An 18,956-nucleotide genomic window follows, 5' to 3' on the forward strand; every position below is an offset into this window, starting at 1 on the left:
CCTTCCAGCCGGGCGGGCTCCTGGCCCTCACCACACAGCTGCAGAAGCAAGTGGGGGGCTCGGGGGCCTCTGCTTACAGCAGCCTCCAGCTGCAGCAGGGACTGGCTACGGGCCTGACCGACAGTCCTGGCTGGGCTGGGCTGGGAGGCCCAGGTGGTGGCCTGTTCTCCACACTCCTCCCAGCTGACACTCTGGACCCAGGCGAGACCAGAGTCTCTCCACATCCTGCCGCAGGGAACTCGCAGGTCAGGCACCTGTGCTGCTTCCTGGCCTGGGACTCAGGGAGGCAGGGACAGTGCAGAGCCAGCGTTGCTGAACAGAGAGGCTGACCAGTGAGCTCGGCCACTAGCCAGTAGCCCAGGACCTCCATCCCCAGCGCTCACCCAGTGGCCTTGACAGTCAGGATGAGTCGGGATGGCCAGCCCACCAGCCCCTCCACCTTTTTCCCAGCTGTGAGGCCAGGTCGGGTCCAGATCAGCAGAGGCACTTCTCACACTGTCACTTGGTTCCCCGGCAGCAACCTGAGCATCATATTTTGACAGACTGCTGCAGAGAGACACCTCAGACTGCCCGGGTCCCTGCCTCAGCCTGGGAGGCCTTCGAGGGAGGCTGGACCAGGGCCATGGAGGCTGTGCGCTGGGTGGGGCACGGCCTCTGCCTGTTGGTTCATTTCAGTGGCACCAAGTTCCCTCCCGTCCCTCCCCCAGCCCTGGCTTCCTCTCATTCTTGTGCTGTCAGGGTGACAAACGAGTGTTTACTTTCCCAGGGCCAAACTCCCAGGGAAGGGCGCCAGGGCCAGGACGGAGGACGGCAGCGGGTTAGGAAGGAGGTCGAAACGTCCAGCCAGCCCCGCCCATGGCCTCTTCCCTGCCACCTTCACAAGGGTCCCTGGAGGCTTCGGTTTGTGGGGGACATAGCCAGAAGGGAGCAGGCCTGGCTCTGCGGGGGCCCAGGAGGCAGGGGCCGCAGCTCTGCCAGGGGGTGACCTGTCAGAGCGGAGGCTCGGGCGGCTCTGGCCTCACTGCTCTTCAGCTAGGTGACGCTGGACGGCTGTCTTGCCACTGCCAGCCTCCATGTCTTCAGCCCTGGGATGGCCTCTCTTAATGTGGGATCCGAGGGGCAGGAGTAGCAATAGCACACCGGCCAGCTTCCTGATGCCACAGAGACCGGTCCACAGGTGGCTCCCGTGCTGGGATGAAGTGGGAGGAACCATGCTGGACCCGATTCCCAGGACACCGTGGGTGGATAGACTTTGGAGGGATGGAATCCCTAGGTGCCTCTGTGACAGTGTTAGCTGTCTGGGGCCGTGGCCACGCACCCATCCGATCCTCGTTTCACACCACGATGGCAGCCACCAGACATCATGGCCACCTGATTGCAGGTTCCCACAGGGTTCTGGACACTCTAGGGTCAGGAGAAGGTCAGGTCAGGTGTGCCTGAACCCTAGTTTTCAACCCCAGGTCCATGGTGGTATGAGTTTGGGAACTGTGCGTTTTAGAAAGATGGTTTTGTCCTGAGCAGCTCTGAGACGGAGCAGGATCCTGTGAGCAGAATGTTGTAGATTAGCTTCTTGGTTCATTTAAATGACACCATCTGGGTCCCCAGGAAGGGGGGCAGCGCTGGCCCAGCCCTGGGACCCCTTGGGGAGCAGTAAGGCCCACAGCCCTGGATCCCGGGCCAGCCCTTGCCCAGACACTGTGTACCCATCTCCCTTGGCAGGGGCCGAGCTGGCCAGGACTCTGGTTCCCTGCGGGAGAGCAAGGGGACTAGGGGCCTCTGCAAACTCCAGCCCTGGCCTTTCAGGGGCTGCTGGGGCTGCCTAGGAAGGAAGCAGCCTGTGTTCTTTCAGCCTCGCTGCAGAGAGCCCTTAAGGACAGTCGGCGCCCAGTGTGTCCCCTGCTGCCTTCCTGTTGGGCCTGGAGCAGAGAGGCTGTGGCCTCCGAGCCCACAGGTGGGGAGCTACAGCCAGGGACCCACAGAGGGAGCAGCATCCTTGCCAGCTAGCAGCGTGACCCCTGGTGATCTGCCAGGGCAGCCTCCTGTCCTCCAGCTGAGCACACGGGCAGGAGGTCACACCTCCCGGCTGCCTGCAGTCTGTGTCTCCTGTGTCCCCTCTCTGCCCCTTCCAGGGCCAGGGATCTGAGCTGAGAGGTGTGCCAGCTTGTCACTGCACAGAGCAGCCCAGAAGTGGCTTCCTGCAGACCCCACACAGCGGCCAGGGCCTGCCGCACCCACAGAGGCGAAGGGGAGCAGCCACAGGCATGGGCCTTGTGTGCTGGAGGCGCTGGCTGCCCTCTCCGGGGCTCCCTGACTCGGGGGCTCCCTGACTCGGGGACTTTAGGATTCCTCTGCCCTTCCTTTCCTGAGAGCTTGGCTGGGCGGAGTTGGCAGCGAGGCCGCCGTAGCTAATGCAAGTCGAGTGAGGCTTGGCCGCAGTTTCTCTCACCACTCCGGGTTTGGGCTTTGTTCTGCTTTGTTTCTGAGGTCTCTGCAGCTGCTATTTTTCTTCTTGCCTATGCACTTTGGCAGAAAATGCTTTTGCATTTGAGCCCAAGGCAGGCATCACTGGTGAACAGAAAACAGGGACTTTCTCTTGGCTGGCACTGTAGCTCCCGTGTGGGTCCCAGAGGGCAGAGCAGCAGCCGCGGGCCTCAGAAGTTATGCTGAGGCCTGGAAAGCTAGTGTGCACGTGCGCATGTGTGCGTGTGTGTCCACGCGCGTATGTGTTTATATATGTGTGTGTGTTTGTGGTGGGGGGGGGGGCGTGTCGCTGACTGAACCTGGGGTACTCAGCAGATCACAGCTGCTACAGAAAAGACAGAGACAGGGTGGCTCTTGACTGCACCCTGCATTCCTGGTAGCATCTTGGCATTAGCAGGGTGCAGCCCTGGGTCATAGGACCAGCTCCTAGAGGAACATTCCGATTGCCGCTGCCACTGCTGGGTGACATGTGTTCGAGGTCTCGGATTCTCCACCTACGGCTGTATCATGACACCAAGCTGCAAGGGGCTTCCCTGGTGCTCAGACTGGTAACTAAAGCCAACACAGAGGACAAAGAGGTGGTGTGTCTCCCCCTTCTTTTTCTTTTTAATATTTATTTTTTAGCTGTAGTTGGACACAATATCCTTATTTTACTTATTTATTTTTATATTGTGCTGAGGATCGAGCCCAGGGCCTCACACATGCTAGGCGAGTGTTTAGCTGAGCCTCCCTCGGGCCTCTGCGGCTCCCACCTGGCACCCTGCACGCTCGCTGGTGCTCGTGAAGACTGGGGAGATCAGCAAGCACGAATCCTGGGCCTGGTGGAGGGTCCTCCCAGAAAGTCTCTCATGCCAACGGGAGGGAAGCATCTCCATCTCATAGGCCAGCCGTGGAGACTGCACAGGGAGAGAAGAGACTTAACTGAGGGCCCTGGTGAGGGGACTGGCCCAGTGAGGTCCACATGCCCATGAGGAGCAGGCTCAGAGGCGTCTGTCCTGCTGGTGGGTCACATGAGAATCCCACAGCGGAGATGGGGTGCATAGCCCGTGGCAAGGCAGAGGGGCTCCGGCAGGCTCTCCCCGTCTGCTCTCACCTCAGTTCAGGCCCTGGCAGTGGGGAGAGGGCTGCCCCAGAGCCTGCCCTTCCCTCCACTCCATGAGCAGCAGGCTGACCTGCAGGGGTGGCAGGAGGGCCAAGGGCTGCAGCACAGGAGGGTTTCCTGAAGGCGTGGAGGGGACGGTGGATAGGATGACCGGGTCCGTGTAGCCGGCCCCGTGTGCTTGCGCACGGCTCTCTCTGTGCCCCCACGGAGCACACAGTGCCTGTGTGGTCTTGTGAACCTCCGCGTGGGCCCGAGGGAGTCCAGCATGGAGGCAGGTGCTGCCCACGCAGGGCCCAGGCGTCCTGAGGTGAGGCAGAGTGTGGGAGGGCCTTGCCCTGGCGCCTGGCAGGCCTCGACTTGAACCCTGGCTCTGCCCCAGTGCACCGGTCACCTTGAGCCTTTTATGTATTTTATTTGTCATCCGAGCTTGGTAGTCGTGCATTGTCCTTGTCCCAACACGCTCATACATGTGGAATTCAATCTGGAGAACCGGGGGACACTGCCTTCTGCCAGGGTCGTCCTGTGGTGCCACACAGTGGGAGGCCAGGTGGTGCTCTGTCCAGGGCTTCTTTCCTTCCCTCCTCTCCTTGCATTGGAGGTTTCTGTGGCATCCAAGGTTCTTTGGGGGGATTCAGTCGCCCACCCAAAAGACCAAGATCAGAAACCTGACTGGGCTGCTGGACGCTTCTCCCCTCTCAGGCCACCAGGTCCTGGAAAGACTGTGACATAGATGACATAGATGCACAGTGATGACCAGTCATATCACTGCAGCCACAGGCCTCTCCCCAAGGCCCCCACCTCTCTGGCTCCTGCCCTGCCACCCTGTCCCCTGCTCTTTGGAGGTGGCACATGGCTCCTGACTCTGACCTGCACTGAATCCACCACAGGGCTGTCCCTGGCAGCCCCTGCCAACAGCAGCTGGGCTCCGTGGCCCCGCCTCGGGCAGGAGCTCCATCCCCGCCCCATCCCAGCTTCCTGCAAGTAAGCACAGCCACCAGCCTCCTCACCTGTCCTTGCCCAGGGCCCCTGGCCGCCGCACACCATCCACCCTGGGTGCGTGCTTCTCCCTGGCAGCGCAGATATCAGTGAGGTGCGGGTGGGGAACTTGGAAATGGCCATCAGCAGCCACTTTACAGGCAGTTCCAGCAAGTAGTGACAAGCTTCTTCACAACACAGAAGTCCCCAAAGTTTGCCACCAAGTGTCACGCTTGCCAAGATATCTTAAGGTAGCACTTAATTCACAAGCACTATTTTCTTTACCACTTATTTGTTCACCTTCTTGTTCTAGAAATGATTCGAGTTGACCAAAGCGTACAGATGGTACTATCATATAAAAGATAAACAATGGATGAGAGACATTATGGAGGGAAGGGTAAGCCTAAGAGAAGGACTGGAGTCCAAGTCTAGGTGCATGAGTGCCTCGCCTGCTGGGACCAGCACAGTCTGGCAGGCAGTGTGGACAGGCCAGCTTCCGCCCTGAAGGCCCGATCGGATCTGAATCTGCAGGCTAGCAAGGCCGGACACTCTAGGAAAGCCTGAGCTGCTGGCTCCATGTGGCTCCTGTGGGCCTGAGCGCTAGGCCCCTCACCCCACGGCCCTTATGGCCTCTTGACATGCATCAACCCCAGGGCCCAAACGCACTCAGCTGCTGAGACTGCAGGTCGCCCCACGGCGTTTCTGGGCTCCTTCCCGCTGGGCATCCTCTCTGCTGTCCTTGGGTGCTTACAGCTCATGTGAGGTTATTACACAACCCTGGGGATAGCTTTGCAAGGTGGCTGGTGCCCAGCAAGATTAATTGCCCCAGGCCTCCTGGTTTATCAGAAGCAGCAGGTCCTCCCTCTGGCTGTGGCTCCCGGCAGCTGGCTGCAACCTCTACCCTCTGTCCTCCCCTCTAATCTCCTAACTTGCTCAAGCCCCGGGGCTCCCAGAGAGTCCCAGCCACTGCTGTCCTGCCCTTCCATCCTTCCCACTGCCTATTCCATCCTCCCCTGTCCCTCTGTACAAACCCAGGGGAATCCGGACTTGTCCTTCCCCCCGCAGGACCTTTGCTTGGACTTTGGGTGTGGCCACAGAGCCCTTCCCCTGAAGGTTGGGTTGCCCCAGCTGGGAACAGGGCCTCTTCTCTCTGGGGTCCCCTGGCCCTTTTTTCTGGTGTAGGGAGTCTCCACCTCTCCTGGCGGTGGCGTTGCCCTCTCACAGGCCAGGCCACTCGTGCCAGGGACAGATCCCATCTGGTTTCTCTCTGTGTCCCCCAAGGCACCTGGCCTGGCGCCTTGTATTAAATAGGTACAGGTCGTGCTTGCTAATGGAATAGGGAGAAAGGGAAGGGAAGGAGGAAGGGAAAGAAACAGGGAGGGAGGGACACCTGTGGGCACCCCAGCTGCAACAGCAGAGATGGAGGCTGCAGGTGGTCTGGATACCAGGCCCCCAGCACTGAGCAGTGTCTTGCTCTGTGTCCCAGCAGCCACCAGGGGTGATATTATGACATGGGGGCTCAGAGAGGTTCAATCAGTTGCCCAGGGCCTCACAGCTAGAAAACGACAGGGTCAGCGTTAGATCCAGATCCGCCACCCTCCAAAGCCGGCCAGCCAGCCCCGGGTGCCTGTCCCCCAGTTCCCCTGCCACATGATGGGCGGCCTGGCTTTTGCTCAACTCCTCCCGCGACAGGGCGCTTCCTGCCTTCTGCAGCGGTGTCTTCTGTCCTCAGAGCTCCAGAGGTTCTTTGTGAACTAGTGAGACCCCACAGTTTTGTTGGGGGAAACAGGTTTGGACCACAGGCTGTCTGAGGGTGCAAAGCCACTTGCAAAGGCATTTCAGGGTGTTGCTGGGCACGCATCAGCCGAGTAGGCTGCCGTGCGCAGGGCCATCTTTTCTTCTCTCCATCCAAAAGCCCGTGACAGGCCTGCCCCACTGACTGCCTGGCTGGGGCTCCATCCTGACCCCTGGACGAGTCTGCAGGAAGAGCCTGCACCCAGAAGGCTCAGGCACCGGGTTGTCCATGGTGGCATTGTCAGACTGGCCACAGAGCCCCACACACGTCACAACAGAGGCCGGGCACCACCCACTGCCTCTGTGGTTCTGGGGAGAGGACATGGGCAGGCTGGAACCTCTGTGTGGAGACACATGCCACCACGCTGCACCTGGGCAGTGAACCTGACGTGCTGGGAGAGGAGCCACGCAAGTCCCCAGACTCCTCCTAGGCTGGACAGCCCCAGGCAATGGGGAAAACAGGGTCCCTATAGCCCAGGAGAGCAAGCACCTGGTAATTAAGGAGGCAGCAGGCGAGAGCTCTGCGGCTTATTGAATAAGTACTTAAAATGCAGCATTGACAGTGTCACTCCCAGAGGACCCAACCTTTTGTGTGCAGATGGTCATGGAGGAGCCCCGCTGAATGGTATCAGAACCCCTGTTTTAATTGAATTGAGGCAGCTCTGGCTACTTGGATATAATGGATTTGCCAATTAATTTTTCTACCAGTCCCCTAAAACCCAGGTTCAAACCTCAGCCAGCTCCATCCCTTAGAATAGGAGATCCAAGTTCAGAACGCAGAGGGGGTGGTCAGGGCTGGGGCGAGGGAGGACGGGACAAGAGACGCACTCGGCCTGCCAAGACTTGCCCAGGAGCCAGCCAGGGCCTGGGAGGAGGGAGCCCCAGCAGAGAGAAGCTGTGGGACCTGGAGCCAGGGCCGCCTGAGAGAAGGCCACCACGCCTGGAGTGCTTCCTGGGAGCATCCCCAGGAAGAGGGCCTCTGTCCTCCTTGGTCCCTGCCCAGCAGGACCTGGCCCATGTTCTGCTCACAGATGACCCAGAAAATGGGGCCCCCTGCAGGGCCCACCATCCTGGGGGAGAGGGCTTCAGAGGAGGGTTCAGTGGGCTGGAAGTTGTCAAGGCCAGATGTACCCTGGGCTGTGTTCCTAGACAGGCAGAGAGGGCACTGGGTGCCTGGGGGGAACCAGGTCCAGCTGAGCAGGAGGCAGGGGTGGGAGAGGGGAGGTCTCTCCATGAGGCCTCAGCCCTGCAGCCTGCCTTGGAGCTCTTAGACCAGTGCACACCCGCGGGCACAGCCACGTCTGACTGTGAGCTCTAGTCCTCTGCAGCTGGCCCGGGCCCTGCCCAGGAGGCTCTTGGTCAGCGCACTGAACGAGTGAGTGACCACCACCGTCATTTCTCTTTGTCAAGAGCAAGCCACAGACCCAGCTCGTTCTTCCCTCAGATTGCCCCTGTGTGTTCCAGAAGCAGCGCCTTCCTAACCTCTCCCTGTGCCCACTGGGCAATCTCCTGCCCCTCCCCGGGCCAGGAGGTCTAGGTCACGTTCCTATAGCATCTCTGGCCTCTCCAGGGCCCGCCAGTGCCTGGAGGAGGCAGCTGCAGCCAGCCTGGAGGCTTGGGGCTTGGGCTCCTGAGGCTCCTCCAGGGTGCATGTTGTAGTTTGCTGTCTCAGCCCTCCACGCTGCCTGCATAGCCCTGCCGCAGAGACCCAGGCACAGACTCTCAGGGCTGGGCGTAGAGCTCAGGCCTCAGAGAGGAAGGAGGCCCTGTTCCTCTTTCCACCTCCCAGGTGCCTCCCTGCTGGAGGACAAGCTGTGCTCTGCAGGTGGGAGACCGGATTTCCCAGCTCAGGCTGCTACAGAAATGTTCCCTTGGAAGCCAGGTGTGTGTGTGGGGGGGGGAGGGCTAAGGCAAGGAATTGTGTGTGTGTGTGTGTTGTGTCCAGGCGCATGTGCATGGGGGGACTCAGGCGGGCAACCCATTCAGCTCCCCCAATGGCTGAGCTTGAGAGAAGGAGCACGTGCTAGGGTGGGGGTGGGGGCGGGGGTCCACCCACCCTGCTGTCTGCAGACTGAGCTGGGTGGGAAGCCAGAGGACTGCCACTCCCAGCAGGGCCCTGTAGTCCCCCGGGTCAGCTCAGGTCGGCTCTGTTTGTCCTCATCCTGCCTCCCTGACACCTCTCCCCCACTGGATGACTCTCACACGTCACACCCAGGGCTCTGCGTGGTGCTTAGGCCAAGGCCTGGCCCCTCCCTGGACATGTGCTCCTTTCCTGCCACCACACAGACTGCTGTGCTGCAGAGAAAATGCATATTTCTCCAGAAGTAGATTAATAAGCATCATCTGAGGAATGAGCTAATAAAGACGATGTGTGGGGGGGAAATCTTCCGCCCAGGCCCGGCCCCTTAGCCCCTTGGAGCCTGGCAGCGAATGGCCAGCCTGGAGGACGGTGAGGCAGCGCCACCTGCTGGAGCCGCAGGGAGGTGCAGGGGAGAATCCTGCCTGCCACCATCAGCAGCCCTGAGGCTAGTCTGGGCCCCTTGTGGGAGCACAGGGCACACTGCTCTTCTTGCCCTCTCTGGACCTGAATTCCTCTCTTACAAAGGAGAAACAACGCCCCTTACCGCCCTGGGAGGGCAAGATGGCTATGGCAGGCCTGGTGGTGTCGCAGTGATGTAGGTTAGAAGAGGCTGGGCACCCAAGGGATTTTCAGGAAGCAGGTTTATTGGCTGCAGGGTCCAGAGGGGCTCTTGCCTAAAATTCTCTGGGCCTCAAATCTGGAAATTCTTAGAACTTTATACCCAAGATGGGGGCAGCTTGGAGGTTTGCATTTTTGCAGAAGTCTACATAGACGTATTTTTTTTCTTGAGTTCACAGAAAGTGCTTTTTGTCCCATATTTATAGATTAGTCAGAAGTTTTACAACAAGAGAAGTGACATCATCAAGTCTGTGGCCAAACTTAGTTTTTGCAAGACAGAATAACTTAGTCCTCATAGGAAATAGCAAGTCCAAGCCCACGCTGAGTTCTTTGTAGAGATTTTTGTGGGTATTCTGTTACAAAGCTCTCTGATAAGAAGAGAACTCATATGTTACAAATGGGGGGGGTCTACTTGATTATGGTAAGGGTCTTCTGGGAGGGGCCTCTGGTCTGCTTCAGCAGGTGCCCCTTTCTAGCTCCTGTTCTAATAGTGAGAGACGGGTCTCTCCTTTTGGAGCCCAGAGAGGAAGATTGAGAACAGTCACCTAGCTGGAAGTCCTGGGGACATTCAGAGCAATGCGCCTGAGGCACTGTCCTTGGGAACCCTGGCCTGTAGCCACAGAAGCCCCAGGCCTTCAGGGTGCAGGAAAGAGGACAGCAGGGGGCCAGTTGTCCCTCCCACTCAGTTCATACCCCCTGGCCTCTGAGCATTCTGCTGTCCCAGGGGCCCCAGAACCTGAGGGGCCTGCCACCCTCCAGCTGTGACTCTGAGGGCTAAACTGCACATAGGCACCTGTCAGTAGTACCATCTCTCCTGGGCAGATGACAGCACCTGGAAGCTGTGCGCACCCTCACGGCCCGTGCCTGACACTCACCGGGAAACACAGGCAGGGCGAGGGGGCGAGGAGCACAGGGGGAGGACTCACCCAGATGGAATCAACTTTTCTTTTTTAAAATCAAAGAGACCAACAAGAACTTTAACCCAACCCTTCATTTCGTAGTAAAGGTAGGAAGGGAGTGGAAAGTGGTGTGCCCTGATGAGGTCTCCACAGCTGGGGTCCACGCCACATCTGTGGTTGTCCAGGCTCAGGGCTGAGGACCCGCTGCTTAGCTGGTCGCTATCAAGTAGACCCAGTAGCAGGCCCAGTGCAGCAGCTGCCTTGGGTCACTGTGGACATAAGGACTGAGCCTAAGATTGCTCTGTGCCGCTTGGTGACCATGCAGGTGAGAGACCTGGGTTTGGTGGCTGTGTCCTGCCTCAGCATCCCAGCCTGAAGCCCCCCTACACCTGCGCCGGGGGAGGAGGAGCCGGGTACCAGCGCCTCTGTTCTTGGTTCCTCCCCACCTCTGCTGTCCCTGGGCCTTGTCACTCCTGGGACAGCTCTCCAACTCTGACTCTGAGGGCTAAACTGTACACTGGCACCTGTCAGTGGCGCCATCTCTCCTGGGCAGATGACAGCACCTGGAAGCTGTGGGCACCCTGAAGAGTCACAGATTCTACTGCCAAGGCAGAGCCAGGCCTGCAGCTGCCAGAGCGAGGCAGCGGGACAGCTGGGCCCGGTTGCTGCTGCCACCGTGGGGTGAACGGGAAGCCCCTGGGGACTGTGCAGAGCTGGCTGGGGAGGCCGCTGCAGGTGGCAGGTGCCTGCTGCTCTGGAGAAGTCCTGAGTGGGTGACTCTAACTTCAGTTCTGGTTTCAGGTTAGTTCGGTTCTTTTGTGGTTTTTTTTTAAGCCATCAACTCACCATTTCTGGGATTTTGTTTTTACTTTGAAAAGGGTCTCTAGGGATAGGCGCCCTCCTGGAACAGACCAGGAGGTGACCTCCAGATCTGCCTGCCTGACCAGCACAAGGGGCCATGTGGCCAGGGCTAGATGTGCCCACCCAATCTGGGCCTGCGGGGTCAGTGCCCAGGAACTGTCAATCCAGATGTGGTTGGTCAGCGAGCTGCCAGGTCAGGACAGGGCGGGACAGGAGGCTGAGAGCCAGCACCCAGTGTAGCATCTGGGGCAGAGGTGTGCTCAGTGGCCTTGGAAGGAGCAGGACAAGGTCAGGTGCCAGGCAGGATGGCTCTGTTGAGACTTAGACTCGGGGTCTCTGCCAGGGACTCTAGTGCCTGACCATCCCACAGGTGGGCTTCCTGATAGTCTGCACCATCTAGAGACATGCCAACATGCCGTGTGCCAGGTGGGCCCAGGAGACCTTTGCAGACCAGGTGGGTGCCCTGGACGGCTGCACGTTTGCCAGCCGTGGCCAGGGACATCTGACTGGCATCCCAACTGAAGTTGGCACAGAGTGACAGTGACATAGGGCCTGATTGTAGCTGTGGTGTCAAGCAGGGGACCCAGGGGAGAGCTCTCAGGGAGGGATGCAAGTGGCCTCCCTCTGCTCATGCCATGGGCAGAACTGCGGCCCAGTGGTGGGCAGAGGAAGGGGGACCTGGCTCCCCACAGGAAGCCAGCGCCCTGCCTGGCCACCGGTCTGGCTGCTGCCCAGCCTGCAGCGGCCCTGCTCCCACACGCACGGCACGGCACCCCGTCTCCACTTCCACCTGCTCTCCCTCTCTTGCCCCTGTTTGGAATGACCTCTTCCATCTTGTCCACCGGGCAGCTGACCCCAAATTGTCCCCATGGCCCAAATCAAAAAGTGCTCTTCAGAAAGCTGCCCCCACTGGGTCTGCTCTCAGTGGAAGTCAGCGGCCTGAGCCCGGGCACCGCTGTGCCCCTGTTGGAGGAAGAGAAGTGTCCTCTCCTGCTGGTAGCCGGCTTGGGCTCCAGCCCCGCCCTGACTCTTCTTTCAGCAGCTCAGCTGTTGGAACGCCCTGTGCAGGTGTCCAGGGCCCTAGGCCCAGGTCCTGTGCAGGACGGACACCTGGAGCACTGGTTCTGATAGTTTAGGAGGGAGTCCCGGGTCTTCCTGTGCAGCTGGGACCCTCCTGGTCTCCTGAAGCCCGAGGGGAGCTGGCGGACCTCCACGGCTGGGCGTTGTCTCCATCAGGGTCCTTTGGTGCAGAGTCACTGTGTGGACCTGGGGCTGCACATCGCTGGGCATATGGCACCTCCCTGGATGTCCTCGGGGGGAATCACAGACTTGGGTACCCTGGGGCAGTGCCAGGCCGGTGCAGAGACCCCAGCAAGGTGTGAAACAAGACGCAAGGGCAGAGGGCCTGATGCCTCCTGCCACCCCACGCAGTCTGACAGCCATGTGGTTCCTGAGGGCCGTGCTCCCACCTGCTGAGAGCTGTGGTCACCCTACTGAACAGTGCGTGACAGACACCGCATGTCACACTGGTGCCTCTCCTCTGGAGAGCAGTTTGGTGGTCGCCCCCCAGGGCAACACTGCTCTTTGCAGTGTGTCCTGGGGCATTACACGAGCCTGAGTGTCACTCCAGGACTGTCTCTGCTTCACTGGCTCTGACGCCTGTCACTACACATTTCCTGAGTGCAGGGACGTGAGTGGGCTCTGCAGGCCTCCACATCCCGCTGCTCGGCTCTGCTCGGGAGCAGGTGGGGAGCTGGGGGACTCAAAGCTTGGCTCAGCACCACCCCCAGACTAGGTCCCGCGAGACCCTGGGGAGGGCCCGAGAAGGGTGGGGACGCCAGGGGTGGAAGCCATTTCTGGGAAACACAAACAGAGCTTTTATAGCATGTTTTAGATGACACAGGTCCTGAACCAGGAGGAAGGCCACCCTCTGGCTTGTTCTTAGGTGACAATCAAGTTGCTGTCACTGCCAGCAGCCAGCACTTCCAGAAGCCCATGGTACATCTGGTGTGAGACATGATCCCTGCCCTCGAGGTCCCTGCAGCATGTGGCAAAACTCGAGGTTGAGAGATCCCTGACTCTCCAGCTGTCACAGAGACCATCACCAGACGGCTGTGCTGGGGCCACACTGGCTGGGCTGACAAGGAGTTCTGAGAGGAAAGTGTGGCTGCGTCCCCGCCTCTCTCCAGCTCATGCTTGCCCGTGCATTTTGTCCCCTCTAGGTTCCCCACAGACCCCAACAGTGCCTGGCAGACAGTTGGCACTCAGGAGAGGTTTCTGGACAAATGACAGGTCCTCAGCCTGTGCTGGGGTGGGATATTTGGGGTTCGTGGGGTGAGTAGACTCTGCATTAACAAAACTGCCTAGAAAGGAAGGAAAATTGAAAAGCAGCCGGGCACGATGGCGCACACCTGTCTTCCCAGCAGGAGGCAGGAGGATGGCGAGTTCAAGGCCAGCCTCAGCAACAGCGAGGCCCTAACCCACTCAGTGAGACCCTGTCTCTAAATAAAACACAAAACAGGGTTGAGATGCGGCTCTGTGGTCGGATGCCCTAGGTTCAGTCCCCTGTCCCCCACAAGAAGAAGAAAGAACAATTGAAAAGCAAACCTAAACCCTGCAGCCTTTACAGGCACGGCATAGTCAGCATTCACAGTGTCCCTGTCCCGCGAGGCCACAGCCACGGCCTTCAGGTGCCCAGTGGCTGCTCTGCGCCTTGGCGGCCCCGGCGTGCTCTTTTCTTGTCTGTGGCTCCAATCGGCACTGGGCGCTGTCCTCCTTGTCGGGTGGTGGCCACTGCTGACTCCTGAGGGCTCTGAATCTGCCTCACCTTGTGGCTCCACGCAGGATGTCATTAAGTCCTTTGAGCCGCACTTTGGGACATTTGATCATGTGGAAAGGCTCCATGGAAACGTAGGCCGCAAGTACAGCTGCTCACTAGCAGCTTCTGCCCGTGCTGGCTGTTGTGTGAGAGGTACCTGGGAGGGACAGCAGGGGACCAGGCCGGGAGGGACGCAGCGGGTACTGCATGCCGCCTCCGCTCAGGAAGGCAGGGAGCCCACCCTGGCCCAGCCCCATGCATCTCCGTCCTCTCCCCAGGAGCTGCCAGAGCATGACGAGCCTGTTCAGTAGCACCATGTCGCCCATCAAGGACGGGACCTCCTCTCTCCCCAGGAGGCAGAGCTCCTTCTCCAAGCCCCCGCTGCGTGCCCTCTACGACCTGCTCATCGCGCCCATGGAAGGGGTAAGTGCCTCCCAGGGACAGAGGCTCCTCGGCGTCAGGACACATCATTTCCTGGCCAGTGCCCCTGAGTAGCCCCCAAGACAGAAAAACAGCTTCGGAGGCAACCCGGGGTTTCCAGCACGCGGGTCGTCCACGTCCAGCTTCCCGCGGCACTGGGGCCTTGGGACGCGCAGGCTGGTGGGTGGCTGGCCAGTGCCCAGGCCCCGAGCTGCAGCATGGGGATCTGGGCTCAGGCCCTGGCTCTGCTCCCAGAGCTCGTCTCCTGCTCCAGCCGGCTGACAGAGGCCTGCAGCCTCCTGAGGAAACCACCTCTTCTTCTTTTGGGAACTGGGGATGGAATCCAGGGGCGTAGAACCACTGAGCCCCATCCCCAGCCCTATTCTGTGTTTTACTTAGAGACAGGGTCTCACTGAGCTTCCTGGGGCCTCGCTGTTGCTGAGGCTGGCTTTGAACTTGCCATCCTCCTGCCTCAGCCTCCTGAGCCGCTGGATAGGCCTGGGCCTGTGTGAGCATGTAGGCAGAGACAGCAGATGCCTGGTGAGAGGTGGCCACTGTGCCCATAACGGGGAGAGGAGAGGCCCTGCCCAGGCCTCATGGGTGGCCACTGTGCCCAGGCACCTCTTAAGCTGAGCTGCTGCTGGGCCCTCCAGCCTTCCTGCACTGCCGCCTCCTTGCAGCCCCCCACAGCAGCACCCCTCCCCCGATGCTGCCCTCCCCCTAGGGTCCTCCCACATGGTGGCCACAGCTGCCAGGGGCACCCTAGCTGGCAGTCACTCCCCCTGACTCATGCCGCACCTCAGAGGGAGAAAGAGACACTGAAACCCGAGCTACCTTTCAGGGTTTCTTTCCTGCCACCAACTGTCACACAAACCACCTTGGTGACTTACCACCAGCCTCCCCTCCAGCTCGCCCTGAGTCCGCAGTGCCCTCCCGCTGGCTCCTCAGGGGGTTTGACCCTCTGCCTCGCTCACCCAGGTCCTCACATTACTGCTCTGTTGATGGTGGGTTGGTGGTCGGGAGCAGAGGGCAAGGAGGGAGCTGGCTGTGCCAGTCACCTCTGCCCTGGGCAGTGCAGGGCATCTGGAGCCGGCCCCTCTCCTGGCCAGCGCCAGTGTGGCCTGTCTGAAGCCTTCTGGCATCTCCTCCACCTTCCTCGAGCCCCACCCCTCCCACCGGGCCCTGCATACCAGGAAGTCTGGTGGCTCCTGGCCGCTGACCAGACCCAGGACTCCCATTAGCTCTTCGTGCCTCTCACCCTCCGTCTTGCCACCTACCCCACGCTCCCCTGAGGCAAGGACTGTCCCTCATCTCTGTCCCCAACACGCTCAGTAGTTAGTGGGTGGTGCATGGTCTGAGGTGCCTTTGGTCTAGGTTGGCACAGAAAGCAGAAGACCAGGGGAGGAATCCACTGCCCTCCTTCCCGCAGCCGCTCGTGCGACCCTGGGCTCAAGGTGTGAGGCAGAAGGCAGGCTGGGCCAGCTCTGGGGCACTTCTGGATCTGGGGGTGTCTGCCCCCAGCGGGACGCTGCCGGGTTTGGGGCTGTTTCAGGGCAGGATCGCGGCTGAGCGACATGCCTACACATGGACCTGAACAAGTTAGAGCAGCGGTCAGAACAGGAGAGGAGAGGCCCTGCGAGCCGCCAGCAGCACCGGTGTGTCCACCACAGCTGACCGCCTCATCTCAAGGTCCCCAGTTCTGGCATTTAAAATATCCCCTTCTTGTGAATCAAGGAGTTTAAGCACAGCGAGGGAGTCTGACTGCATCAGAGGAGAGCGGAACCTTAGATCCAAGGATCAGAACAAGAGCCAACAGAGACCATCCGCTGCCACAGGGCATAGGGTGCACCTGCGGTCCCAGCGACCTGGGGGGCTGAGTGGGAAACCAGCTGAGCCAGGAGGGTGGCCTGGGCCCCGTCTCAAAATAAATGAACAGCTGGGTGCGGTGGCACGTGCCTAGTGAGACCTTGAGCTACTCAGTGAGACCCTGTCTCTAAATAACAAATAAAAATGGCTGGGGATGTGGCTCGGTGGTTAAGTACCCCTGGGTTCAATCCCTGGTACCCCCAAAAAATAAATAAATAAATAAAACAGATAAATGAATTTTAAAACTTAAAAATAAAACCATGCCCGTGTTTCAGTGAAAACGTTTCCCTGAGAAGCTAGAATCTAGTTAGAATTCCTCTCCTCCCTGTTTCACCCATTCGTTCTATAAATATTTCCTGGCCACGTCAGGAGCGTGCTGTCCCACACCAGAGCAGACAGTGTGGCCAGCGTGGAGTGGGTGGGGGACCTTTCGTCTTGGGGGCCACCTCTCCTCCCCACTGGGCTGGATCCCTTCTCCTGCATGCAGCCCATGGGGCTCTCAGGGCCACGAGAGGGCGACGCGGCACCGCCAGCTGGCTCCCAGAGCCTGGCGCTGTGGGCGCCTGACAGCCAGACCCTTGTCCCCGTTTTCAATGAGGCTGCAAATCAGACCTGAAAGTCCAAGATCATGAATCACTGACACTTCAAGACTGAAGCGATTAGCCTCTTCACATGGGGCGTATAATTATTCCAACAACCGCCTTTGTGTCGTCGCAGTCCTGTGGCTGAGGGACTGGGTCAGGCAGTAGGGAAAGTGGAACAGAATAATCCCTTACCCTAGGCCCCGCACCGGCCTTTGATTTCATTTGGCTCAAGGGAAGCGGCATCTGGGCTCTTTCCTAGGACAGCGCTGTCCTTTGCTGTCAGGACAGGGTGAGCGTGTCCACTTACTCGGAGGGGTCTTGTCACAGCCGCTCGTGAGCCATCACCAGACATTAAGTCAAAGCCCGTCTGATGCCCAACGGGGAAATGCCACCAGAGGAAAAGTCCTGGAGTATCTGGTGGTAGCGGGACTGGGATTGTGTGTCTACAGCAATATTTTTTAATCAAATTAGAGTGAAGGATGGTCACTGGGCCTTGTGAAAGACGGAAGGGAGCCATCCTGTCCCCACACCCAAATGTTGACAGTGTATTTTAGAGGTGACTTGGGCTCTCCCCAGGTCCCTCCAGCAGCGTGTGTGACGAAGCGCTCGGTTGGGCCAAGTGAAACTGCTGGTCCACTTGTGCACCAGCCCACCCTCCTGGTCATGAACACCGCCTCCTCCAAGGTCAGATGCTGAAATCGTCAAGGCCAGGTTTAGAGTCAGGAATTCCCGGGGTTTGGCCAGGTCACGCCTCAAAAGCCCAGCCTTAGACACCCTTCAGGATGTTGGAGTTGGAACTTGTTCCAGCTATAGACTCTGTCGCCCTTGTCCTATTTCCCTATGTTTAAATTTGTTCCTGTTTGTGAAATCTCAAAAACTCAAGGTGTGGGCCGGGGAGTGCGAGACAAGAGACCCTGGTCAGAAAGAGAAGTGGCAGTTCAGCTGCTCCAGGCGAGGCTCCATGGCTGCCGGCTCCAGTGCAGGCCAGTTAGACTGGGGACTGCCTTCCTGCACGCTGGGATTTGGAGACGTCGCCCAGGGCCTCCTGCCTGGGAACACAAGCCCTCTGCAGTGAAGACCGTTTGGCTTGGCCTGGATCCTGGCCATGATCACTCCAAGGAAGGAGTCCCTTGGTGTCTTGCAATGTGCCCCTTGCAAAATCAAGTAGTGCAATAAAGAGCGGACCCTGGACACTCGCAGCGGGAGCAAGCCTGAACACTGGGTGCCTGTCTCCCAGTGGCCTGGAACCTGGAGGTGACCAGGGAAACTCGCCCGTAGAAACAGACCCAGATTTGAGTCTGCCATGGAGCACGAGGCCCTGGGGACTGGCAGCCCTGCCGGCTGTCTAAGTGATTTCTGATTGAGACATCTGTGGGAATATGCAAATGAGGGCCGATGTCACCAAGGAGCCAGCATTTCCACGACTGATTAGGAGGAGGAAAAATGGAGGCGATTATCCGCAAGCTGTCTGTGGTTGGAACCCCGCGGGAGCGCCCGGGGTGTGGGCAGGCCCAGCCCTCTTGCTCCACTGGGCCATTACTGAGGTCCCCATCACCGGGGCTCTTGAGGATGGGCTGCTGCCTCCATGCTGATTGGTTGTGGTTAGAAGCTGGGGTCAGGCAGCCACGCCTGCTGTCGATGGCCATTGGCCATGTCCCTCTAACTCCAGCCCCTTGGTCCTCCCGGTCCTCCAGGTCAGCCAGCGGCTGCGGGGTTGGCCAAGGGTTGCAGTGGAACCCGCTGAGCTTCCCCCTGCTGTGAGCCCACGGCCACAGCCCCCCAGTGCCAGAAAGCTCTAGGGTTATTTCCAGAAGGTGTGTGCAGTTTGCTGAACCAGACGCATCCACCATGGCAAGTTTTCTCGGAAGCTTTCAGAAAAGACTTCTCTACTGTCAACAGTTCTGCTTGGTCAGCTCATTAGGTCACACATGAGAGTCGGCTGGAGCTTCCAGACACCTGCACTTCTGTGTCCAGACTCCCCGCAGCCCCTTCCCCTGGGGATCCTGGGGAGGTGTGGGAGTCCACGACATCCGGCCTAATCAGGCCACAGCCAGGACCGGCTAGCCTTTCCCTGCCCCTTGGTGATCAGGGCTTTCATTCCTCTGGCTGGGCTCATGTCCTCCCGTGAACAGGAGGGCACCTGTGAATCCGTTGAGCCTCGGTGTGCAAGGAGCGCACCTGTTTCTTTAGGCAGAAATCAGGACACGTGCAACCTAACGTTTGCCTTCAGAAGAGCTCAGGACCTCTGGTCATCACGAGTTGTGAGGAAGACGCCCCGGGTCAGAAGTCACCACTCAGATACCCAGGGCTCCTAGGGGTCTCCTGGAGAAGCTCAGGATTGGGATCCTGGCTTCAGGACTTCATGGTGCCGTCTCAGGAAATAGTGTAGACAGTGGTGGTGGTGACATAAACATGAGGGGACAGCTCTTTCCTGGTCGCTGGGTTAAAGTTTGGATCT

The 18,956-nt window shown here is 59.3% G+C and overlaps 1 protein-coding gene across 3 annotated transcripts in view; it reads left to right on the forward strand.

Moving 5' to 3' along the window:
- Positions 1–18,956, forward strand: part of Ttc28 (tetratricopeptide repeat domain 28) — a 592,527-nt gene that overhangs the window by 552,708 nt on the left and 20,863 nt on the right. For all 3 annotated transcript variants that reach the window (XM_046427243.2, XM_046427244.2, XM_046427245.2), the window contains one exon: positions 13,907–14,051. In XM_046427243.2, the coding sequence (XP_046283199.1) occupies positions 13,907–14,051 (145 nt within the window). The remainder of the gene's footprint in view (positions 1–13,906; positions 14,052–18,956) is intronic.

The sequence above is a fragment of the Marmota monax genome, unplaced genomic scaffold (assembly GCF_021218885.2).
Source record: "Marmota monax isolate L192 unplaced genomic scaffold, Marmota_monax_Labrador192_F-V1.1 WCK01_AAM20220418_F8-fsc00177, whole genome shotgun sequence".
NCBI lineage: Eukaryota > Metazoa > Chordata > Mammalia > Rodentia > Sciuridae > Marmota > Marmota monax.